Source organism: Haemorhous mexicanus, chromosome 1, assembly GCF_027477595.1.
Source record: "Haemorhous mexicanus isolate bHaeMex1 chromosome 1, bHaeMex1.pri, whole genome shotgun sequence".
Classification (NCBI taxonomy): Eukaryota; Metazoa; Chordata; class Aves; order Passeriformes; family Fringillidae; genus Haemorhous; species Haemorhous mexicanus.
In genome coordinates, this window is record NC_082341.1 from 109,283,738 (window position 1) to 109,309,366 (window position 25,629).

The 25,629-nt window shown below is 41.1% G+C and overlaps 1 protein-coding gene across 1 annotated transcript; it reads left to right on the forward strand.

Moving 5' to 3' along the window:
• Window positions 1-25,354, forward strand: LOC132333479 (disks large-associated protein 1-like). Its single transcript, XM_059858641.1, has 5 exons — window positions 1-2,010; window positions 5,257-5,348; window positions 13,789-14,207; window positions 22,778-22,869; window positions 24,739-25,354. The coding sequence occupies exons 1-5, from the start codon at window positions 1,624-1,626 to the stop codon at window positions 24,955-24,957; spliced, it is 1,209 nt and encodes a 402-aa protein (XP_059714624.1). The 5' UTR covers window positions 1-1,623; the 3' UTR covers window positions 24,958-25,354.
• The last annotated feature ends 275 nt before the right edge of the window (window positions 25,355-25,629 follow it).

Genomic DNA, 25,629 nt, shown 5'->3' on the forward strand with positions numbered 1-25,629 from the left:
TTTATAAAACACATTTAACTCTATTAACTATTCACTTCTCCAGAGTAAAAATTTGACAAGTCCATTTTTAGCCATCTCTTCTCTCAGAGATTCTGTGGTTTCAGTTTGATTGTTCAGAAGTGAATCAGAGTTTCAAAACCCTCACTACCTGAAACACTTTTTTTTTTCCATTAGTATTCAACATGTTTACCATGGGTTCAGACATGTTACCAGAAACTTATACTAGAGTCCTTTAGAAAAATCCTGTGTGATTTCATGCCCTGGAAACACCTTTCACACTGTAACTATTCCTACAGCTATGGGGAGATACGCGGCATATGGATGTGAGCTAGTCAAATTAATACCATAATGGCTTCTGGCTCGACAAGCAGGTACAGTGCAAACAGAGAGCAGAACAGCTGTAGCAGAGTTGCCTTTTATGTGGGTGGCATAGACGTCTGCCAGTTAAAATGATCTGATGAATCATTTCTTGCCATATGATTACTGTTAATAAGAATTTATGTTAACAAGCTTGTGTCTGAACTTTGCACAGGTTCATGCCTGCATTTTATTTTGTAAAAAAATAGAGCATATCATGGTTGTTTTTTGTTCTTAATGGGCTTTCTTTCCTCCCTTGAAAGCATTCCAGGACTTCAGTAATGCAGAGCTGCCAACTAACCCTTAAAGGAAGATGTTTTAATCTCCATGTAGTGCTTTCTGTATGTAATTCTGTATATACAGAGCAATAGTTTAACCTGGGAACTTTGAGCTAAGCTTATAACTCCACATTGCAGCACTTGCAAAGAGAGCGTGGCCTTCAAAATATGAACTTTTATTAAAGTCTTTGTTATTGCAAACATTTATACCTACACTTTACCACTGACTGACAGGTTTTAGCCATTGACTACCTTACACTAACTCCCTGTGTGTAAAATCAAGCAATTTTTTTTTTTTCCAGAACTGATGTTATATTTATGGTGAGAAATTAGGCATGGCAAAATGTTCTTTTAAATATGTCCTCAGTAACTTGCAGAGCATTTTAAAGTATTTGAGAAGTCTGTGCAACAAGTGAGACATTTTATAGAAAGAAATACTCAAGTCCAAGCATGGTGAGTGTTAACAAACTTTGATAAAGGATAATTTGAGAATCTCTTTTTCATCAGAAAAATGTGGTTTGAAATTCTGCATATAGTAGGACAGGGTAGAGAGACAGAAAACAATTGCTTGAAATAATACTGCTTGAAATAAAGTTTAGCTGGGATAAGTGGTTGGAGACATCATCCTTGTGAATCTTGCTTGGGAGCCATAAGCAGAACAAACGTTTTGTTGGAAGGTCTTGTTCCCATGGAACTTAGAACAGTTAGTAGAAAATATATTGAGGAAAACTGTCCTAAAAAGACTAAGGAGGAACTTGGCAAATAGATACTCCCAATTTGCCCTACTAGCAATTCTGCCACTCACCTAGGAGGAATAGAAGACACTGATAAGCAAGGCATTACTATGGCACTTACATTGACTTTTGGGGGCACTTTGGCTAACAGCCTCCTCCTCACCTCTACTCTGTCCACGCTTATTGATGCTTTGAGATCACATTTGCACCCATTTTCCCGATTTTGTCAGCATCAATAAAACAAGAACTCTGCTATGTTTTTTCCAGTGTCATCCTGCATTACCACCTACAAGAAGACGCCGCCTCCAGTCCCACCGAGAACTACCACCAAACCCTTTATTTCCATCACAGCCCAGAGCAGCACAGAGTCTGCCCAAGATGCCTACATGGATGGGCATGGACAGAGGGGAGATATCATCAGCCAGTCTGGGCTTAGCAACTCCACGGAAAGCCTGGACAGTATGAAGGCACTGACAGCTGCTATTGAAGCTGCCAATGCGCAGATCCACGGCCCTGCAAGCCAACATGTAGGGAACAATACTGCCACTGTCACCACCACCACAACCATTGCCACTGTTGCAGTAGAAGATAGGAAGAAGGACCACTTCAAGAAAAACAGATGCTTATCTATTGGAATACAGGTACAGTACATGACATGCATTATATGCTTGCCATTGTTTTGGATTCCTACATCTGTTTTACTGCTCTTTATACAGTGTTTTGTGTATTTTTCTTCTTGTCCTGACAGGTAGCTATGTAGAACTTGCATCAGCATAATCATTCTGCATGGTACTAATGATGTTTTCCTAATTTATCATAAATACATCAGATGCAAGCATTTGTTTGAGTCTCTGTGCTGCTTGTTATTCAGCTCTGTTAAATTACACACATGAGCACTAATCTATGAATCATAACACAGCGGGGGTCAGAAAGGCATGAATTAAATCATTGAAAGGGAATGTGTAAAACAATGATTTACATTACACTACCACCAAAAATATATTTTCATCCAGCCTCACTGAATTAATTGTTGCTGCTTATTCATGCATTTCATAATGACTGGTAGCCACTTCAATGAGGCAGCGTTGTTCCTATCTCAGCCTCAAGAACAGAAGATAAGTTCCTTCTGATTTGCCCTTGTTAAAGAAAATTACATTTTGTTACCTCTAGTGGAATGAAAGAAGAAAACTAACCCTGCCAAAGTTCATTCATGTTTACAGAAAGGACAAGAGTAAATAAACTAGTCTCGTGTAATCTGCTTTCTTAATTTATCTTTTCCACCCCTTACTCCCCCACCAAAAAAAAAGATGTGCATAGGACTCCCAACTATCTGTTTGCAGAATTAGCTTTTGTAACAAAGTGCTTGAACTTAAAATCAACTGAGAATCAACACAAGTTTTGACAGGAGATGAATCTCAACCAAATACAATAGCAATCCACACCTTATCGGCCTTCACAGGAAGACACAGTTTTTATCTTGCAGAAGGTGCTTGTAAGTACATCACTATGTGCCTGGACAGGCTTATCTGATTAGTAAAGTCTAAGAATTTACCATGAAATCTCTTCATCACCCTGATGAGATAGATGAGAGGTGCTGTGCTACAGTAAGCCATCCCAGGGGTAGCTGCTGGAGAAGCTGTGAGTTTTCTCTCATTTCTTCCTGGAAGAGCAATAATAACTATTGCCTGTGGGTTCAGTTCACTGCCTTTGTTGTAGACTTTTACTGCTTCACAGCTGTTTGTTTTGGGTATATTCTGAAAGAAGGGCTGATGATCAGTGTTAAACACAGGAGAAAGATCCAGGTGGGACAGGGATAGAGAAAAACTCCTCTGTTAGGTATTCTCATTCCCAGCCAAGCCTAAGATGCCATTATATTGTTGTAATCCCTTATTTCACCAATCCAAGAAACCAAGACTTCTTAGCAAAGACCCTGCAAAACGATGGCTACAAGGAAATAATTTCCATGTTTGCAGAAGCCAAAATGAACCATGGTAACGTGAATCACAGTTCTTGAGAGACTATCTCCCTGCTATCTCTTCTTAAAGTGGTTACAAGTAACAAATACTGCTTTTGAAAGGTATAGATGCCTCAGTTTCCTGAGATCTGAAGAAAACAGAGCTCCATATGCTCCTCAAGCTTTTGACAATCTCCCTGTTAAACTTTGAAGTTTACAGATGACCAGTATAACCACATGAAATAATCATTCAATCTGGGGATGGTACGTGAGAGTCTGCCAAGGCAGGCTTTGTGTACAAACCAGTGAAGATGTGGTACAAACCACCTGAAGCTGGGATGACATGAAGCGAAACCCTCAGCAGTGATGCAGCCTTACAGGATTCCTGCCTGTGCGTGGTGCCACCCTCACAGCTGAGCACATCAATGAGCTTTTTAGAGTCAGACAGGCTTCACAGGTAAAAGAAACTGACTTCACTAGTCTGCTGTCTGATCCGTTTTGCAGCATCGTTGCACAAGCAGTCATGCTAGTACAGCTGAAGGGGTAGTGTGGGAGTAGAATTACCTTAAGATAAGTGTTGATGCCAGAAATTACTTCTCTTATAAACAACTGCCCTAAAGGAGGTAGGTACACTGTCAGCCCTCTGACTGGCAGTGGTCAGTCTCTCTTCACCGAGTAAAGGGAGCCTAGTTCAGGCTTAGTCTGAGCTCAGACTGAGTATACACCTTGATGATAGTTCAACCCATCTCTGTAGAGCAGGACAAGCTGCAATTACCACAGGTATATTCTTGGTTTTCTTCCTCCTCTGCCAAATAAATCTAGTGTGCACTTCTGGTGAACCTCCATGTGTGTCCTCTACACCCGTCAGTCACTCTTAGGACATTGCAAGCCTTTGCTGTAAATCTGCTGAGCAAACAAGCAAAGTCAAGCAAAGAAAAGCCCTTCCATCAAAAGGTTGCTTCACTCTGTCAGTTATGGGATTTAAGGTGTATTTATCTCCCCAGAACCCCAGTATCAAGGAAGTACTTCACCTCACAGAACAACTTCTGTAACTTCCATCCCTCACTGAGCACTTTTCCTGCACAGGTTGGTCAAGTGTCTCTCAGCAAGAAGTTGCTAGTGGAACAGCCACTACATCTGGATATTTTGCACACCCGTGGTCAGTTTGAGGCTACAGGTCACTTCACAACACTGCTATGGCCCAAAAATTCTTTCTGCTGTAAAATGTATTTCTTGTATGACTATCCATATTATGTATAGCATTGGGAATTAACAACTACACTGATTAGACCCAGAATATTGTGATTTTGTTCAAAGACACATCTGTGGTTAAATTTTAACTTTATACCATTGGCACAAATCTCCTCATGGAGCTGGAGCTGGAGATGTGGTATTAAGTTCCAGCCTGTGCTCCTGGGAACCACCTGTTTGCAAGATGAAGCAGTAAAGAAAATTAATCTGAGACTCATATCTTCTTTCTTAAAATCTTTTCTCTGCAGTACTCTGATTTGAGACACTAACATTTAAACAAAATAAACATCTGATTTTGATATGAGTTCACATATGCATGCACGTACAGATAGAAGGTAAAATCAAACTGTGAGGCACAATGCCTGGAGTTACAGCTGCTCAGAGATGTGCACTAACAAATGTGAACATCCAGCCTCCATAAAATACCAGATAAAATCCATCTGCATGTTGCAGGCTGAATATTGTCTTACCAGAAATGCTTTATAGATTAAGAATAATGAATACTCACTAATAACATCAGAAAAGAGCACATCACAGAGAAACTGACTAGATGAAGGACCTCATGGTACAAGCTCTGTGTGCAGACACTCAGTAGTTAAGGTGCATAGAAACTGCAAGTAGCCAGCTGATATCTCTGCTAAAATGCATTCTAATTACCTGTCATGTTTTGGGTTTTTGTAAGGTTGATGGTGCTGAAGAATCCACCATACCAGGTGATAATAAAGCAGCCAGTAAGTTCCAGTCCATAGGAGTTCAAGTAGAGGAGGAGAAGTGGTGAGTAAAAGTTAATACTGTTCTTCTAAAGTAAATAATTATGCCACAACTAATTTTTAAGAGCCCTAGTTCCTGCACACATGACCACATAAACCTGCTTCCTGGATGAATTGTTAGATCACCCAGCTGAAAAGCTGAGTCTTATAATTGTTGTAGCTCTTGTTTTTCAGAGAATATTTTTCAGGACCAGCGAGAAAAATGGAAGAGAAATGCCCCATATTTTGAGGTCTCATGTACTTTTAATAATCTCTTTTTCCCCAGAAAATCTACCTAAACAGTGAACAGTGTTGCAGCTGGAGTCTTAGTATTGGGATGGCTGCAGCAGCATAGAACTGATGAGGAAAAATTTACCTTGTTTTTCAGCCGAATAATTTCAGCTACCTGCAGCAGTGCAGTGGCAGAGCCAAACTGAATGGTTTTACTCAGGTATCTCACCTAGACATCTCTGCATTACAATTGCTCCCTTGCAAAAATGTTGAGATTACAAAGCAAGCCTGTAAAACTCTGTTCTCCCTACAATCTGGAGTATATCCTGAGTTAGTAAACAAATATCCTCCAAGAAAAAAAAAATTAAAATGAGAAAATAAACTAGAGCAGCTGTCTTAAAAGGTTTTGTTTCTTTTCTCATGACAAACTTGCAGGTACATTGCAGGGCAGCGTAACTGTGCATAACACTTGGGACACATAAACTTTTTGAGTGTGTGGCCACAACTGCAAATCTAATTTCCTTCCCAAAAATGGACTCAGTGGCTGAAGAAAAGCCAGACTCTCCCCTTGCCTTTGAGTGTGCAAGCCTGCCCAGTGTTGCTGTGACTCCAAGCACCCACACAAATCTTGTTTCTCTTTTCTCAGGCCACTTGGGCACAGTGTGACTTTTAAATGCTGGAGTCACATCCTTGATAACTCTCAGTACCTCCTGTGTTACAGACAAAGCCTCGTCGCAGTATGACTTGTCAGTGACGGAAGTTATCCTTGTAATTTCTCCAAAAAAAACTGGGTGCAGCAAATCTGAGCTGACAAAATTCAGGCTCTTTCCCCTTCTCTGGCCTGCTGACTGCAGGAGCCAGTGGAGACGTCCATTTTCACGCCATTTTTTTCCTGCATCTGCTAAAAATACTCAGAGATAGCAGGTGTCTCTACCATTTTCGATTCAACCAAATCTCCCTGTAAAGTAGCAGAGCATTTTCCTGTGGTTTTAAAAGACTAAAGTGATATCAGCAAAAAGAAATGTGATTTTGCAATGACCCTGCTAGGCTGTTACCAAGTTCCTCATTAACCTGCTGAAACATCTCTTGCTGGCAGACATTGCTTTATGTGTTAGACCTTAGCCCCATTTACCCTCAACTCTTCCCGCACTAGATAAATGAGCACATTAGAATGGATGCTGAAGGACCATTTCACTTCAGCCTGGGCACAAAGGAAATAACTACCCCAAAAGCCCAACCCTCCCCCTCCCCACAAAGAAAGAAAGAAAGAAAGAAAGAAAGAAATGGGTGTTTGTAAATACCTTACTTCCAAAGTCCTCTTTCTACGGCAGTTTTTATTGCTCCAGAGGAAAAGGTACTATTTGCCTGTGAGAGTCTGCCCTGAGAAAGCAGTATTTCTGCATTACTTACTGACAGCAGTGTTTGGGGGTTTCCTTGCTGATAAAGTTGAGGTTGCTGCTGTTTGGAGCAGACTGGAAAGCAGCAATCTATCATGGACTTTCAGAAGTGAACTGCCTGATAAAGGACAGCCCCTAATCCTTAGAAAATGACTGCACTCAAGACACAAAGGGCTTATCATCACAGTTGGGCACTCATGCTCCTTTTTTCTTTTTTTTCCCCATAACACAGCAGAGCACAATGTATTGATTATCTGTTAAAGGAATAGAATTGTAAATACAGTACATTCTTCACTGTCCCTGCACCATAACATCTGCAAAGCCTAAGAAAAGCCCTTTTTAGCTGGATCTTTGAGAAATTATTGTCTTTAAAAATATTCTAGAAATACTAAATAAAAGTAAAATGAGAAGAATGACACAGCAGGAAGGATAAATACAGTAAATTGATCATGTTTCCTTGACAGTCTAAGCTATTAATTACACTGTTACAAAACAATAAAGCTCTTTGCTTAATGCACCAAAAGCCTACCACAACTTTCAGTCTTCTTCTTGGCTTCCTGCTCTTTCCTTTCCCTTTCCGTCACCTCATACAATTGTGATTCTCACACCAGGGAGTCTTACCTCCTCATGTCCTTTTAAATATTCCTTCTTCTGTGTTTGGACCAGGTACGCAAAATGCTTTGCCTCCATTTCTTGGTCTAAGTAATTCAAAAACAGAGCATCTTCACAGGACAGCTCTCTCTCTTCAGTCTTCCATCTCGCCTCAGACCTTTCATTGGCCCTTCACTTTCTCATGGGCCTTCTGCCAAGACAAATGCCTCAGCCCTTCTCCTCCTCTTGTACTGCTCAAAGGATAAATGTGCTTCCTGCTACCTGACCACATTACGACTGGATCCGTTGCTGCTGTTTATCTTATCCTCAGTTTTTATGCTGCTGGTTCGCAATAATATTTTTCAGACCCATTCCCTAACTGCAGCTCTGTGATTTCTAGCATTTATAGAGTAACTCTGTCCAGTCATTCTCTTGGAGAGAAATTGGTACGCATTTCTTTCAACCTCATGATCTTACTGCTGTTAATCTTTTATATCTCACCTGACCTTCCCCATGATGCTGACAGAACCTGAACCAAAATGTTCTTCCCTTTTTCCTTCCAGGGCAGTTTTGAAAAGTGTACCTAATGAAACTCATCCATGCAATCTCAGGGCACTTCAATTTCTGTCCATTTCTGTTTGTCCTTTCTTTCTACACGTAACTTCTTCTTGACCTCAAGAGACCACCCTCCTCACTTAGAGAAGATAACTGAGTTGTTAAAAGTCAACCAGTTCTACTGAAGCAGAAAACAAAGAAATAATTTATTCTGCCAAAAACAATGAGCATGCATTCTTCTTGAACAAGGAGTTTTCAGACCCATGGCTCTGTAATCAGTTTTAGTCTCTCTTGCAATTTATCTTGCCTGCCCCAAGATCTCCTCCTATTACATTCTCACCTCCAAAATGGTCTCACTCATCCTTCTAGGTGTACCATCAGCTGGTAATTGTACCTGATTTGCCATCACAAGCATTTTTGAATACTGAAACAATGGTAGTTTCTAGAGGAAGAACACTGCCATAGGAGACGGCAGTAGACAGATGGTCATTCTCCCTCTTCTCTGGTTTCTGGGGCTCCAAGGAAGGTGCCCCCATATCTTGATGCACAAAAGTGTGTCTTACCACAAGATACACGAAGTACATCCTACCACAGCACACCTCTTGATATGGTATAAAGTGGAATAATTTGAAATAGCAATATGGTAACATAAAGCAAACAATCAAACAAAAACCCTGTCTCTTCCAGGAAAAAAAAAAACACTCAAATTTTTGGATTTTGTTACTATATAAACTCATATTTTTCTGGTTTTTTCCTGTAGGTTTTTGGGTTTGGTTACTTACTGTCCAACAAAAAATACTCAGCTTTTGGTGTTCTTCCCTAACTCTAACTCAAACTTCTCAACACTGTACTCTTTAGAACTTTCAAGTCTGTATTTTGGGTAAGCTAAGCAGGAAGTACATGATATGACATTTGGGGGATGTCCTGTGCAGGGTTAAGAGTTGAACTTGATGATCCTTTTGGGTATCTTGCAACTAAGAATATTCTGTGATTCTGTGAACTACTTGCATGGCTTTTCTCAGCAGCATTTTCTGGCTTCTGTGGTGGAAGCCATTCCAGTGACAAATTCTGAGGGTTGTAGATGTCCCATCCCTGGAAACATTCAAGGACAGGCTGAACAGGGCTTGGAGTAACCTGATCTAGTTGAAAATGTCCCTGCCCATTGCAGGGAGGTTGGGCTAGATGACCTTTAAATGTCCCTTGCAACCCACACTCTTTCCTCTGGCCAGTCCCATCCTGATCGGACTCATTCCCCACATCACCTCCCAACCTGTGCATGCTTGGAGGAGGAACTCCTGCTCTGCTCCACAAAAGGCAAAGCAGGCCCTGGCTCTGACAGGGCCAATCTCCTTATCGGGCCACAGCTGCCTGTGAGCTGAGGGAATGCTCACAGCCCTGGTGGCTCCCAGCCAGCTGGTGGGCTGCTGCAAGCCTGGCCTTGGCAGAAGTGGCCATGAATTTCTGATCACACCCTGCTGGTTGGCAATAGCCCCCCTGCACCAGACCAAGCCCTGGAGGGAGGCTGAGTGCTCCAGCCAGCATCTCTGCTCTGCAATGAGAAGGCCAAGAGTTGGGAAAAAACACCAAATAAACCAGCCAGCTTAAAACAATGTGATGAACAGATGAGCAGCTGCAAGGAATGGGGTTGGAGCAGGAATATTGTTCCTGCCATTAGAAACACGGTACCCTATCTGCTAACTCCTTCTGCAGTTTGTTTTGTTCTGCTGACAGCAGCTGCAACCTTAGTAGAGAAGCCCACCACCAAGGAGGAGGACAGTCAGTGGGTAAAGTAAGGCTGAGTTTAACCAAAATACCTGTGAGATTGACCATGCATCAGTTGGTTTGAAATTCCGATCTTTTCTGGAATTTTGGGTTTGAAGCTTTTTTAAGGAAGGAATTATCTAAATTGAATTGCACATATGTTTTGGAAAAGAAAGCCGAAGACTTAGAAGCTGAGAGTTGAATGCCAACAAGTGACCAGGTTGTTGTTCAAAATACATCATTCTGTTGTTCTCCATACTGGTTAATCCAGTCTGAGGTTTCATTGCTCTCTGCACCCTAGGCCAGATATCTGCTGCAGTTCTCTGAAGATGTAATTATTACACCTTGTGCCTGCAGGGCACAATTGAGTGCAAAAGGGCCAAGCCTGAAAGCAGAAGAAGCAAACCTCTGTTTTGAACCTTTTCCATTTGTTTTTTAGGTAAACTTGTGAATGTTTTATATGGTAGAAGTAGGAAAAACTTTATCATTAGCTTCAACAGCTCTCCTCTAGTATGGAGTTTTAACTGAGAGCAAAGCAAAAAGGCTCATTTGGGACACAAATGATACTTTGTAAGAGTAAAACATCCTGAAAGTGAGTGAGGAAGCTGTGTCAGAGACTAAAATTACCATCTATTAGGCATTTTATATAGATGAGTTGGAGGCAGGCAGATAGTAAGTGCCTTCCTACATTTCCATTTTATTCAAAATACATTTCTTTGGAAGTATTTTTTTAATTTTGAACTGATTCTATTGCCAAGTTGTTTTTCTTTTGAAGACAGATAAGTTACATAATCCAGCGCCAAGAAACTGTCATGCAAACCTGTAGCATACTATTATATAGATAAAGGCAAAAAAAGTAGGTCATTCTATTTCATTTGTTCAGCAGAGTCTGGGTTTGCTGGTACTAGCTCATATTGAACCCAGTAAGAGCACACTCCAGAAAGCCTTGAAATGTAGAACCTCCAACAATACATCCTCCTGTCAAGCCGACTTTGATGCTTTCACATTTGGGTTTTGGCCCTACACTGAAAAGCCAGGGTTTAACTGAAAACACAAGTGGTCATCTGAAACAGAAGAGTGTCAGTCTAGGGCACCAGAGAAAGCAGAAGGTGGCTGTGACATGGAGGCAGGGACATGGAGAAGAGCAAGCCTGGACTAAGGCATTTGCTTTTCTCACCAGAGCTATGGAAGGTGTGGAAAAGTACACTGTGTACTAATGCCTTGGCTCTCAGTGAACCCTGACTAAATTACTAAAAAGAAATCCTCAGTCAGCGTGTGCCTGTGTGCCCACACATGTTTTTGTGTGTGTGGTGCGTGTGTGTGTTATGTGTGTTTGTATATCTCAGTGCAGATAAGGGATTTGTCAGGTTGGTGGTCAAATTAAAGCAATTTCTAAAAAAAAAACCAACATGGATTGGATTCACAATAGATTTTCACTGTAATGTAAGCCTAATGCTAGTGTCTCTCTAATCACTAATACTAGTATGACAGCTTTTCTCTGCCAGGGGCCCATAGCAGATACTTAGGAAATGTATAACGGAGAGTGTATAAAGTCTGTGAACTAAGCAGTAATTCTCCCAGTAGACAGTCCCAATTTAGTATTCTGTTGTTCAGGAGCTTCCTAAGCCAAATACAAGATGTATAATGGCTCTTCCTGTAAATTTGATCAAGTTCTCTTGAATCTGTATTTACCTTTGCTTCTTCCAGGATTCCATGGCAATTTAATCACACATTGTGTGATTCTTCATTAGATGTAGACCTTTAAACCTCTAACCCTTGCAACTGGCTGCCTTCCTCCCACAGTTATTGCACTCAGAAAAATGGTGAAACATCCCCTAGTCAAAATTTCATAGATATCCCATAGTCTTCTGCTCAGCCATGTTTTCTAAACCTTTTCTCCTATGGAAGGGATTCCACCTCCCCAGTGACCCTTGTCCTCCCTTTCTAACTTTTTCTGCTGTATCAGTCCATAACAAAATGCTTTTCTCTGCTTTTCAAAAGATAAATACTACCAAGCTGAAGATTCTGCACACTCTTTATTTTTCAGTTTGCTGGTGCATATCATGCACAACTACAGTGGCACAACCATGACTTTTGTATCATTTAACATCTGTTATGAAAGAACTGCAGGCAGCAGGCACTATGTTGAAATGCTTGTGATTATTTAAAAAATATGTACGCAAACTCTTATTAAAAGTTTTCCTGGGACTGGTGTGGCTGAGATGTTAATTTGAGCCTTCTTGTGCAGAGGAAGAAGGCTCAAATTAACATAATGGGCTTTTTTTTTTTATTGGAAGACCTTTCTCAACTCCTGTTTTGCTTTGCTCTACTCCACTCAAAGCCCCAGATCAACAGCCATTAATTTCCTCTATCAGCAGGACCAATTACAATCCCCCTTGAAGTCTACTACAGTCCTCCTGAGCTATCTGGATGCACCAGGTATATAGGACATTAAATTCTCCCTCAGCATCCTTCCATCTGCTCCCTCACCAGCTGCAGACTAAACACACTTGATGAAATTTTGCTGTCAGTTGTACTTGTCTAATTGACTATTGCTCTTCAGTGGAAGGTGGAATATGAATGAAGGGAAGTGAAATGGTGCCCAGCATCCAGTTCCTCCATCTCTTCAGCATTTTCACTGCTGCTTGAGTGCAAACTAAAAACAGAATTGGCAATGGCAAAACAGCCAAAATACCACAGGGTAATTGGTCCTAACACTAGTTTCAAGTGTAATTGTGAAATTGAGAACAAACTGGAGACTAGCTACTGGTTGCATGAGTTCACAGGCATCCTGGATTTGTAAAAAGAAGAGATGGGAATCTCTCCCTATTCAGTTCACAACTGTTAATCTTGAACCCCAAATATTACTGATTTGAGGAACATCCATGGTTACTTTATGGTTCTACCTTCTTTTTCATCATGGGGCAAGACAGCAATCTGCCTCACTTGTCTTCCACTCATACCTCCACAATTCACTGCTGATCAAATGGGCTCTCATTACCATCTCCTGCCACAACATTCCTCATTCCTTGTCTTTCACTCTTTATACTTCTCTGTGCTCCTCCTCTGTCAGCCTTTTTAGTCAGATGCCTCAGACTGCAGAATCTGAAGTGCTGTTCACATAAAGAAAACCCACCCAACCCAAACTCCCAAATCCCCTCTCTCCCCTGCTCGTGCCTTTGCCCTCATGCCCCAACATAGGGGAACTCTGCAAGGTGAGAGGAAGCTGCCTAGAGGAGAGCAGCATCACAAGGAGGGTAACAGACAGGAGAGTGCTAGCTTTGGTGGAAAAGAGATCATTTTGAAACTGAAGTTTGAATGTGAAAAATAGAATGTCTGGACACTGGTAATGGGCATTAAAATTGTGAGAGATGGCAGATATATAATTATGAAGAGTAATTATGAAGAAGCAATAAAAATATTTATCTGAGTTAAAAGTACTCTTTTGTATAAATGGAATGTATATTATTACAAATGTAGTAGACTCATTGGTATTTTACTGATTTCACATGTATGATTTTTAAATGTGGCTTGTGAGTTTGGATGTGTAACTTTAAAGGGGTGTGAGTTAAAAAATTTGAAAGATAAACCACTTCTGAAAATTGGGCCCCTTTAACTTTTCATTAACCAGTAATCTAAAATCCTGAGCTACTGGCACTGTTAGCTCTCTCTTGGGCTGGCCTCTGGCTTTGTTAAATCACATAACAATTAGAGGTCCTTGTCTCAATAAACAGTGAGTTTGCATGGAAAAAGAGAGATGCTTGTTTGTTTGCTTATGCTGATCATTTCAAGAAAAAAAAAACACCTGAGTGTAGCACTGAGAGGTGTGACTGCCGGTCTTAGGAAGAGTGGCAGAATCTCAGGAAGTTCTTCCATGCCAAATTACCTAGAAAAAACTTTCTAAACATTTTCTGTTTATGCTCTCCAAAGCTTTCGCAGGTTTACGCGATCTAATAGTGTAACAACAGCTGTGCAAGCAGACCTGGATTTCCATGAGAACTTTGAAATAATCGACCCTCAAGAGGACAATACATGTTCTGGACAAATATCAAGACAGTTTTCCCGAGATGCAAGCACCTCTACCGTTAGCATACAAGGGTCAGGAAACCATTACCATGCATGTGCAGTGGATGATGACTTTGAGACAGATTTTGATCCATCAATTTTACCTCCTCCTGACCCATGGATTGACTCTATTACTGAAGATCCTCTGGAAGCTGTTCAAAGGTCAGTGTGCCCACGAGATGGCCACTGGTTTCTGAAGCTACTTCAGGCAGAGAGAGATCGTATGGAGGGTTGGTGCCAACAGATGGAGAGAGAAGAACGGGAAAACAACTTACCTGAGGACAGTAAGTATCCACACACAATAATATTGCAACTGCAAAGAAGTATTTAATATAGGTCAAATTCACTCCAGTGAATTCTGTATTGTGCCCTTTCTTACTCAGCTAATGAAGCTCTGGTTGTGATTCTCAAAAGGACTGTATGTGTGTATATCATAACCCTTATTAAAGCTGACAGGGAATGCAAATGCTTGGCGCTTCTGAAACTCCAGTGGTATTCGTTTCTGGGATTGCATAGTTCAATGGATAACTAGGAGAGTGTGGTTAGGGATCTTGTAGTATTAATGTTTCTTAACTCTTCTGTTTGAAATAGTACTATTGCTAGCTGTCAACTTTAGACAGACGTAAATCTGTGTACATGCTCCTTGCAAAAAAAGTTGTTTCAAGTTTTAGAAGTGAGCTTCTGGGAAGCACTAAGAAGCAGCTGTTTATAAATTCAGTTTTTTATAATTTAGACATGCCTAAGCATATTTTCCTGGATATAAAAGTAATATTTTTCCAAGTCCCAAATTAGCTTCTACCAAAGCAAGGACTATTACTTCAGCTTCAGCATTGCTTCTTAAAAATTTTTAACCTTTTCTCTCAAGAGAGAGATGTTTGAATTCTTCTGAAATGTAAAGATTTTGATTTATGAAAATAATTAACGCTGGAAAAAAAATTCTTAGAAATGCACAGGCTGTTTCTGCTGGACCTTTCCATTCAATCCAGTGAATGAAAAGATAGTCAAAGTTAGACAAAATTGTAAGCAACTGGAAATTTATTTTAATGGCAAGTATAAGATAACCAGAATTTTAAGATATGTAAAGGTTTTATATTCATATAAAATTTATGTTATACAATAGGCTAACAATTTCTTCTGAAGAAAATATATGGAAGGTTTGATGTTAAAAGCAGATCGAGATTTGCCAAGTTCTAGAATTTTTGTATCTTATTTTTAACTCACATCATCAATGCATTCAAAAATCTCTTTGCACATGTATCAGAGTAAAAGAGTTTCTGTAGTATGAAGAAATAAACCTTGTGAACGATGAGATTTTAGATTGAAAAGGAAGTGTGGACACATAACAAACAGGAAACACACAACTTTTATAAGTCATAACAACTTAGACAGGACATAAGGAAAACATACTCTATGATGAGGGTGGTGAGGCACTGTAACGGGGTTGCCCAGGGAAGCTGTGGATGCCCCATCCCTGGAAGGGTTCAAGGACAGATGGATGGGCTTTGGACAACCTGGTCTAGTGGAAGGTGTCCTTGCCTAAGGCAATGGGACTGAAACTGGATGATTTTAAAGGTCCTCTCTAACCCCAACTATGCTGTCATTCTATGAACTGATAATACTGGAAATACCTATCAATATTTTATTTGTGCACCAAGGTAGTTGGTGCACCAATAAAGTCATAGGAAAAGAACATGAAGTGAATTTTAAAAGGCTGATAGATGCAGAAAATGCATATCTGTACGGAATTGTCTCTCAATGTCTTGGTGTCTTTGATATAAGACGATTTTAAAGGGCTCTTTGAGCAATCAGTGGGAGGAGTCAGGTATGGGGAAGATAAAGGAACGGCTGGGTTGGAATATTGGCTATTCCCAATGCCACCGCACCGGACACCCAGCATATATCCTGGCGCTTCTTGTGGTCACTGGAAATGGCAGGAGGAGAAGGGTCACCTGGGTTTGGTAGCCACTGTTGCAGCACTTACTTTGGTGTGACGCTGTCAGCTGCTGTGGCACGTGGCAGCTGCCTCCCACAGAGGCTGTGAAGGGCTTTCTGCTGCGCCTCAGCACGTCCCGCTCTACCTGGTGCCAAGGAAAAGCATATGGCCAGAGCCACTCTGCCCACTCAGCAGTGCCAAGAACAAAAGCCTGGTTGTTACAAACCCTGCCCCAAAAAAACGTCTTTTTCATACATCCATACACTTTAAAGAGAGAGAGGAAAGGAGCAGAAGAGGTGCGTTTGCTTTGCTTTCCCTAATGAAACATAACCAGAGTGGGGAATGCATCCTTTGTTTCCAACCTGACATCCCCAGCATGTGTTTGGCCAGATAACAAAATAACAAGAACGTGTGATGAGCGAGGTTTTCTCGATGCCATGGCAGCTGACAGAGGGCTCATCCCCCCGGCGCTCCACGTAAAACGATCCGCGCTTCCTCCAGACAATGCGGCCCTTGTGCGGAACAGCTGTCTCGGGGAGACGGCTCGCTGCTGTTTGACAGTAGCTTGTATGTTACATAGATACGTAGGGTATTATCTAGCTGGGAATGGATCTACCAGATGGGATTGAATGTTTCTAGCTGCGAAATGGAGTCTGCTGCTCTGTATAAAAACAAGCTGTGGTTCAGCGGCTGCACGATGAAATGCCAATATAGAGAGAAATGTGGCTTCCCTTCCACCATGAATTATTTATTGGATAGTATATTCTGGTTGTATCTGAAATCATTTTCTGATAAAGCTGCAGCATGTGTGACAGGCAGATAAACACCAATCACACTTTAAGCTAACATACTTGATGTGATTTCAGTGTATTTTGCAGTTACCAGGAAGTTGGCTACAAACTCTAGGTCTTTCATACAAAAAAAGAAACGATGTTACACATCTGAGGCTAAACACCTTGTGAGACTTGATTGACGCTTTGGATCAGGCCTCAAGTGAAATCAACTGTTGATTTTTTTGTTTTTTCCTCAGCCATCTGCTTGCTCCTCCTACCTCTTCTCTGTAAAATTTCAAATAGTCGGAGCCTCACCACAGTTGTTGGTGACTTTTGGCTCAGACTTCTATTGTCACCATTAACATACAAAATCAGCACCATCAGACCTGGCTCCCTGCACAGCTCTGACCATATTTTTTCCCAGCAGGGGTGGGCACAGGAACATATTCCTAGGGCCTTGGCCTGTCTTTGGAGGGGTTTTTTGCTGTTGTTCGTATTGACCTTCTTGGAAGTCCCAGAAAGCTTCCCCTGCCCCCCCTCCAGAAGTTTCTCTTTCACATGAGGTTGTACTGTGGCTTTGGTGTGAAGATAACCATCAGAAGCAAACAGCAGGCCTGATTCACCACAAGTCAGGTGTAATGTGGGTTTAGTGGCAAGAAAAGCCAGGCCAATCATGTAAAAACTAAAACAGAAAACCAAGGCTCTCACAAGACCTGTCATTATAACTCTCTTGTGTGTATACAGTAGCCCTCTGGGCTAGTGTGTGAATAAAGGTTGACCTCAAATCTGCAGGAGCCTCACTGCTCAGGACCAGAGCCGCTACAAATTCATCCAGTTCTGGCAAATTATGCAATGCTTACACACTGTCTGCTGTTTTGGTTTGTTCCAATTGTTCCAAAAGAAAACACAAAAAGTAAAGGTTAGATGTGAGAGAATAAAGTTTAGGAAAAGGTACATTTTTCATAATAGTTGTGCATGGCAAAATAAAAAGAGACCCATGAGCTCACTCTCAGCCATAAGCACAGAAAACCATTTGCCATTCCTCTGCTTCTCCAAGCTTCCTGGCCTCTCCTGTTCCGGGGAGTGAGACAGCCTCATCCTGCAGTGGGCTGGGACAGCCGTGCAGAGGGATGGTCACCAGCCTGACATGTGGCCGAGTCCTGATGGAATCCCCCTGGCTACGTGCCTCTGGCCATATGCCCAACTCATCCTTTTCTTGTTCTGGTTTTCTTTTGTCCCCAGAAGGGACTTCTCCATACACGAGAGTTTCTCAAAGGAAAGCCAGCAAGGAAAGCCCTACCAGTGCCCAGAGGCTAGCAAGGCAAAAAGTGAAATCCACAAGCAAGGAAACGAGCTAGTTAGGGGAAAAACATTAAATGTGCTAATAAAAGCCAAGTAAGTCAGAGAACACATGGAAACTACTTTAATCCAAATGAAAAGCATTTGCTCATGCAGACAGCCCTATTAATTTCAATGAGATCACTCCTGTAAGTATATATGACTCAAAGAAAGGACTGCTCCTTCCCTAGTTTGTTCCATTTGGCTGTTTTCTCCTTAACAGCTGAGCTTAAGACCTGAGCAGTAGCTTTAAGTTTGAATTTCCTGGCTTTTGTCATACTTGGCCTTATTTAAATGTAGCTCTGTCAACATGAATAGGCTAAAATGCTGGTCCATCCTGGCTTGGAAATGGATTGTGACAGCTCTGTGGCAGGATTGCTTCATATGCATAGTGCCCAGCCAACATCTGCAACGCAAATGTCAGGCTGTGTCCCTGCAATTTCAGCTATTGTTCCTGCCACTTGCTCCTGGGGCAATGAGCAAGTCCCGGTATTCTGTTCCCTGGCTTGGGCCCTGCCTATCAACCAGGTGTTTTCACATTAAGGGCATTTGATAGTCAGGAGTCGTAAAGTGCCTCCTTTGTCACTTTTTAGACCCTGGGGCCTGTCAAAGTTCAAATGCAAATACATCAGTTGGGGTTTTAAGGCCAAATAGTGCTGTCCCTTCTCAAAACTCCTCTGGTTTCTCTACGCGATTACTTTTCACATCACTTCAGGTGGGTTTTGTTATTTTCTTATACTTTGTTATCCTTGTTAAACACACAGTCACCTTCCTCGTTAGAGCAGATGACAATAACTTTTTTTTTTTGCTTGTGTTCACAATTCTTTTATTTTGTTGTTTTCCTGTATCTTTTCCAATGAAGACATGGAGGAGGGAAACACATAGAGCTGAACAATTTCAAAACAGGTCCTATGCAATTCTTAGAACCAAGAGAAGCAAGAACTTACTACTTGAACAGCACAGAGTCCCAGTCTATTTTCAAGAATGTTTTAAAAGAAGAACATGTTGGGGGATTAAAGACACGAGGATATTCACTGTCATGTGTCTGTCCTAGAATAATATTCTGTGATTCCTAGATAAGATCAGTAATAGTGAGGAGGCATTCCACAGTAGCTGAATCCCATCAAAATAGCTATAAGTTCTTCAAGAATTGACATAATTGTCCATGTCTTAAGAAATGTCACAGGAGAGAACCAGATTTACAAGGAAGATAGGTTAAAGCAAGATGGGAGACAAAAAAAAAAAAAAAAAAAGGGAAAAAATCCAAACTATTAAAACAAAACACTGCAGTACACACACTTCTCCCTCTGGGGAAGAGGTGACAGCAAAGCATATGATGGATGTTAATAATGTTGCTTAATGCATTACTGGAAGGCATTCAGATCCAACAGTGCTGAGTGTGCTGTATAGTCCTGTATGGAACAGAAAGCAGATATGAATAACATTATATAGGTGTTTAAATCCATTATGATTGCATCTTGATGGGTTGGGATTTTTTGTTGCTTGGTTTTATATGTTTTCTTTGTATCCTATTAGCTGAACACATCCATTTGAATGTTTATGTGTTTTTCCTCCTGTACCCCATCTCCCTTGCTGTTAAAGATTTCTGATTCTTTTCTGATTTGTTTTGAGTATTCTCTTTGTAATTCCATTTATTTTCTTGGTATTTGGCCTCAAACCTTGCAGGCTTTTCTTCTAAGAAAATCTATTGGTCTATTTTTGCTTTTGATTTTTCACTACACCTTGGCTTTTCTGTTGGGCACCAGAGATTTTGACTGAGTAAGCAAAATGAGCACTGTGCCTTGAAACACTAAAAGCAACATGGGCTTGGAAACAAAACTTAGGCTATTGATAAGGCTTTGTGTCTTCTAGAGACATTCCTTTCAGCTTTTTGTATGCTTTGTGTTTTGTCTTTTTTCCCCCCTAACTTCCGTGACAGAGTTGGTTGTTGACCAGTTGCACATTAACAGACCCCTTGCTTTTGAGGGGAGAGGAATCAGTGACACTTGACTAGATATAGCCACAGCTACAGCAGAAGTGGCAACAATAGAGAACAGCATCAGCATGCATCCCACAGTCAGCTGGGATGATGGTTTTTAGGCAAATAGCCAGTCACTAGGCAGCCAAGGACAAGGACTTCCTTTTCCCTCTGCTGAGATCTCTGAATATTAAGCTCTTCTTCCCCAAAAGAAAGAGGCACATTACCATTCATCATCAACAAGTTGTATATACATTTCTTCATGCTTGGGATGTGATTTCCAAATCATTTGGTGCAGGTTTCCAGGAAAAGCTCACCTTTTGTTTATCTTTTTTTTTTTTAATCCCAAGAAGTTGAGAGACTTTTTTCTCCCCTTCTCAAGTCTTGGGAAGCATCAGAGTGGCCTAACTCCAGATGAGGCAGCTGTTCCCAAATATACTCAGTGGGAAGAGTTTTCATAACAATGGGAACCACATGAAAGCTCTCGGAGTAGCTCCTCCTACTATTGAAAAGTCCTTTCAGTTGAGTGGTTTGCATATTGGGTTGCATAAATGACTAGACACACCAAGGGGTCCATTTTCAGCACTGTGCGCATAGAATTAGACACGCAAGCCTTGCTAACAATAATTAGAGTTGTGTGCAAAACTCCCTGCGCAATATGCTGAAAATATTCTGCTTAGTGAATCTTCCAGCTCACGGCTATTTCCTGGCAGTGCTGAGCTGAGTTCTGGGAACAAAATGAAAGTCTGGGCTCTGTGTGTGTTCACAGAGCTCTCTCCTATAGGTTCGGAAAAAAAAGTGAAAAGACTATCTTCCCTCCCCCTTTTTTTCCCCCCTTTTGTATGTCTGAAGTATAAATTAACTCCACATCCCACTTTTCCTTCAACAGCCTTGAGGAGTGAGCTTTGAGGCTGATGAAGGAAAAACCATTTGCCTTGAAGGAGGAGAACACAGATTTCATATAAATGTGTATCGAGTTTCAGTTATCATGAGTATTTGTGCCAGTCTGCTTAGCATGTGGCTACTCAAACCCTTGGAGAGGCCTTTCTCTTACCAAACACTGCATGGTGGCATTCTGGTAGCTAGCACTGCAGCTAGTCACAGGACCAATGAAATGCTAAAAATCTTGTTAGAAAGGGTTATAGCAAAGTTGCATGTATCTATGTATGTATGTGTTTGTTTATTTATTTTGCATTGTAGTTAATCAAAATACTTAGCAGTATTTTCCCAGGGGAGCTCTGTTAATGCTGTATTAACTTTCATGCAAAAAGTGACTGTGCCCAAGGGATGGTGCAGAAGATGGCAGCTTAGGACTAGTATTTCTTCTAGGCTCTACCAGCTATTCACTCACCTTGAGCTGGCCACTTCATCTTTCTGTTTTTCCTGTTCCTCCTTCACCTGTCTCCTATAACCAGGCTGTAAATTTGTCACAGAAAAGTTGCTGTGTCTATTTAAGGGCTGGGACAATACGAATATCTCTGAGTAGAAATTATAGCAAGAACTGTGACACAGTGGCTGCCATTCATGGTTTTCATTAAGGAAGGGATAATATTTTTAAAAAAATAATTTAAATTAGTTGTTTAATTGCTTGTTCACCAGAGAATTGGGCATAATAAGTTGTTTCAGTTAAGAGAGAGCACTAATGAAGGAGTCAGACAAATCTGTGATGCCAACCTGTTTTTTTTAAAGACTTTTTTTCTGAGCATTGGAAATCTCAAGCAAATCGGTAGCTGCTTTCTTTCTCACAGCGTCATTTCTTTCACTTAGCAATCCCTAAATTCACACTCTGTTTCTGGATTCACTGTGTTACTGCCAGCTGAGGCCATGTCTGCCTTTTTGCTGTGTCTCTGCATTCTTGCTTCTTTTTTCACACACACAAAGGTACACATTTACACGTGTGTTCACACATATGTACAAGTACACACACGGAGTCTCCCCCAGACCAGAACTCCCCAGGGAGCCCCTGAATGCACCAGTCTATGGCTCAGTTTTGGGCAGTGTATTCCCAACTACCCCTGTAAAATCCCAGTGTCTGAATGCAACCAAAACAGTGTGAGCTCCTGCTTTATTCAGAGGCATTTACTATGGGCTGTCTTCTGGTTCACTGCAGCCCTTCACAGCACTCGGTCAGCCCAAAGGGGCAAGAAGTACCCAGCTGTCTGTACAAAGGAGTCCTCAGCCGCTGCGCTAGGACTCTGACACCTCCCTCCAAATCAGCAGCAAGGAGGAGAGGCCAGGGTGCCATTGCTCCCTGAAATACTCCTGGGCGTTTGAATTCAAAGGCAGAGGCAGCCTTGGGTTGTGCTCATGGGAAGTACTCAGAAGGTCCTGATGTGATTCATTGGCGTGCACTAAAACAATTTCTGGGGCTCTGATCAAGCAGCACTCAGCTACACCTGACAATGAGGCCTGAGTTGCTAAGTCAGGTGGAGAAGCAAACAGGGTTTGAGAGCTGCATGTCTTTGTGCAGGGAGTGGGGTTTGTATTCAAAGCCTGAGCCTGGGTCATAGTGATAGGAGTGGTGACATTTCTGGTGAGCTTTCTATACAGCCTGCAGAGGCTTCTGATTAGCCACGTTTACACTGTCATTACAACTGGTCACAACTGGTCTCACTGGAGGAATGAAAGTAAAATGCAGCAACCTTTTACATATTTTTTGCCTCGTGGAGATCTGACCTTAGACTTATCAACTTTTCTCTTTTTGTGACTGAAAGATAACATACCTTTTGAAAGCCAGAGCTGGCTGCTGCACAGCTTTCTCCTCTCTTTTTATAGGCTTTTAGTTTCCTGCAGCAAAGAAAGCATTGTGACTTACTCTTCTTTTCCTCTCAGTTCTAGGGAAAATTCGAACTGCAGTGGGCAGTGCCCAGCTTCTCATGGCTCAGAAATTTTACCAGTTCAGAGAACTTTGTGAAGAAAACCTGGTATGTAATTTTTCTGCTAGATACTAATGTGTGCCTTTTACTAGCCCTGTGAATAATCCTACATAAAGTAAACTGATTTTCTGACTAACGTGGCAATTTTTCCAGTAAAGGCCCTGATATGAATTTGGGATTAACTCAGACTTGTCAGAGTCAGCATGAGTTTCACAATAGCTTAAGACCCTTAAAATAAAGGCAAAAAGCTTTGGGTGAACAATCACTGAGGCTCTGCTACTGACTTTAGAGGAGCAAGGATCGGTCCCTTGACTGTTGAGTTCATGGGCACACAGATGGGTAAAACACCTTAAGGACTTTGAGGGTGGATCAAAAATCTCCTGAGTTGGGCTTTCCCAGGTGCTCCTGGGAAACAAGCTCCAGAATAAAATTTTTCCTTGGTGGAAAAATGCAACAGAAATTGGCTCTGTCTTAATTCTTAATATAAAAACTGAAAAAGCCTTCCGCTTGCACATCTTTGTGCAAATAACAGCCTACAACTGGGCACCCTGCTGGAGTCAAGCACTGCAAAACTAGGAATCAAAGTGTAATCTCTGGTCTCCTTATGATTCTAAAAATATATACTTTATTGTTTTCAATAATTGCACCTTTCATGGTATAATCATCCTACCAAAATCCTTTATCAGTTTGACTGTGAAAAGCACAAATAGAAATTTTATAAGGCAACCAGCTGACTCTTTTGGGTTTATTGCTTCTGAAGAGGAAGAAAACTAAAGGCAGAGTAAAACTTGAGCCATGTAAAACATCATGCAAGGTGCTACTAATAATTTATTTATTAACAACAAAATTAATAACAATATATCAGTATAGTCTGACAAGGCCACAGCACCCACAAAGCCTTGCTGACTGGTTTAGGAACTCCTCAGCATTTATGAAAATCCATACTTGTAGTGAGTGCATGCAACATTTCATTTTAATTAAACAGTTTCAGCTGGGAGCCAGCTTATAGGGACACATCCTGGAGAAAGCCTTCCCTCATACAAGCCTTGCCAGTGGAGCAGAGATTAGGTTTTGGGTGCGCCCACTGCATGCAAAAAGTGTTCAGAGCTGGGGTGCACTGAAGGGACAGGATTTATTGGATCTGGCCCAAGCTATGTTGAAGATGCTGACTGTCCAGGTATGCTCTTCTTAGCAATGCTCTTGGGCTGATGAGTTTGCACACACAAAGCAATGCTCCCCATCCGTGTCTCAGTTTCATTCTTCCCAAAAATCTGCCTGTAAAATGGGTTTACTGTGCTTCTGCATGCAGTCTTCTGAGCTTTTCACCCAGCACAAGTTATTCTTGACAAACAAACAAACAAACAAAAAACAAACAAAAAAATTGGCCTTCGGTCTATAAGAGAAAATGTTACTTAGTGTATTTTTGTAAACCTTACATTCTCAGAGTGCAGAAAAAGTGTTCAAACATTGGTATGTCAGTTTTTGTACATGCAGGAAATGTACATTTGCACAAGTATCACTCTGTTTTGCAAGTGTGAGCATGGTGGGGAATCCTTCCTCATGAAAGTGAAGAGGAGGATGGCAGTTCATTTCAGTGCAGATAGGATTGCCACCATTTGTGCCCAGGAACATCCCTAGGCAGATCCTGCCACAGGGGCCCTTTACCCTTAGTCTGTGGGGGGAACCTGTTGCCTTTGGTGAGTGGGTGTTTGCAGGGCACAGCAGCTCAACGCCGAGCCAGATTCCTCAAAATAAAACCTGCCAGTAGGTAATGCTTTCCTTTGCTCCTCTCTCTGGTTCTCACCCATCACTTGGATCTGCTCAAATTGCTTTGCTAGCCAGATTTGTAACCATTTGCATGAATTCTTTACATTAAGAAGTACTAAAGCAAACGTGTTTTTTTCTTCTGTTACACAGAATCCTAATGCACATCCACGGCCGACCTCCCAGGATTTAGCAGGGTTTTGGGATATGCTGCAGTTGTCCATAGAAAATATTAGTATGAAATTTGATGAACTTCATCAGTTAAAGGCCAATAATTGGAAACAGATGGATCCTCATGACAAGAAGGTAGAACACTGTAGATTTTGTATGCTTCATTTAAAACCCTGCACAAATACTGGACAGATTAAATAGGCCTCTGTGTTACAGCGTTGACGTTAAAAATGTGAAATGAAGCTCATATCAAATTAATTTCATTGTAATAACAATGTTTACATAATAATCATCTGGGATATTATCTGTAATATGTTTCAGGCATATTTTTAAACCAAATCTGTCTTTGTGAATCGGATGATGGGAATGTGGTACTTTGTTAAGCTTTACATTTAATCATATTAGACGATCAATCGTTGGAAGGAACTGCCTTATATATTGATTCTTAAAATTAAATAAATCACATTTACGGTTCATATTATTGCATACAGCAAGAGTTCTAGGTTGTGTTACTGAAAAAACCAGGGAAGCACTGTAAGCATCGCTGACTTTGGTAGCCAGGTTACAAACAGCAATATCAAAAATATGCCTTCCAAAATGTTACATGAAAAAAAATTAGATTTTTTTTGTCCATTTGTTTGTTTTTTATTTATTTTGGGCTTTTTTTAAATGGGTGATTTCACAAACACATTCACTTTCCTGGTGTTGTTTAACTGAGGTAGCAAAAAAATCATCTGGAGCTTTGGTGGGGATTTTTTCCTTTTTTTTTTTTGTTTGGTTTTTTTTTGGTTTTTTTTTTTGTAAATGTAGTCTTCTTCTGTCACCATGAAAAACTGCCACATCCAAGTGTAAGTCACATTTCACGTTACATTC

Bases quoted from the DNA above. Each gene is read 5' to 3' on its own strand.
- LOC132333479 (XM_059858641.1), top strand. From the start codon at position 1,624: ATGTTTTTTCCAGTGTCATCCTGCATTACCACCTACAAGAAGACGCCG. The intron at 2,011-5,256 runs GTACAGTACATG...GGTTTTTGTAAG, and splicing joins GCTTATCTATTGGAATACAG to GTTGATGGTGCTGAAGAATC. The intron at 5,349-13,788 runs GTGAGTAAAAGT...TGCTCTCCAAAG, and splicing joins CAAGTAGAGGAGGAGAAGTG to CTTTCGCAGGTTTACGCGAT.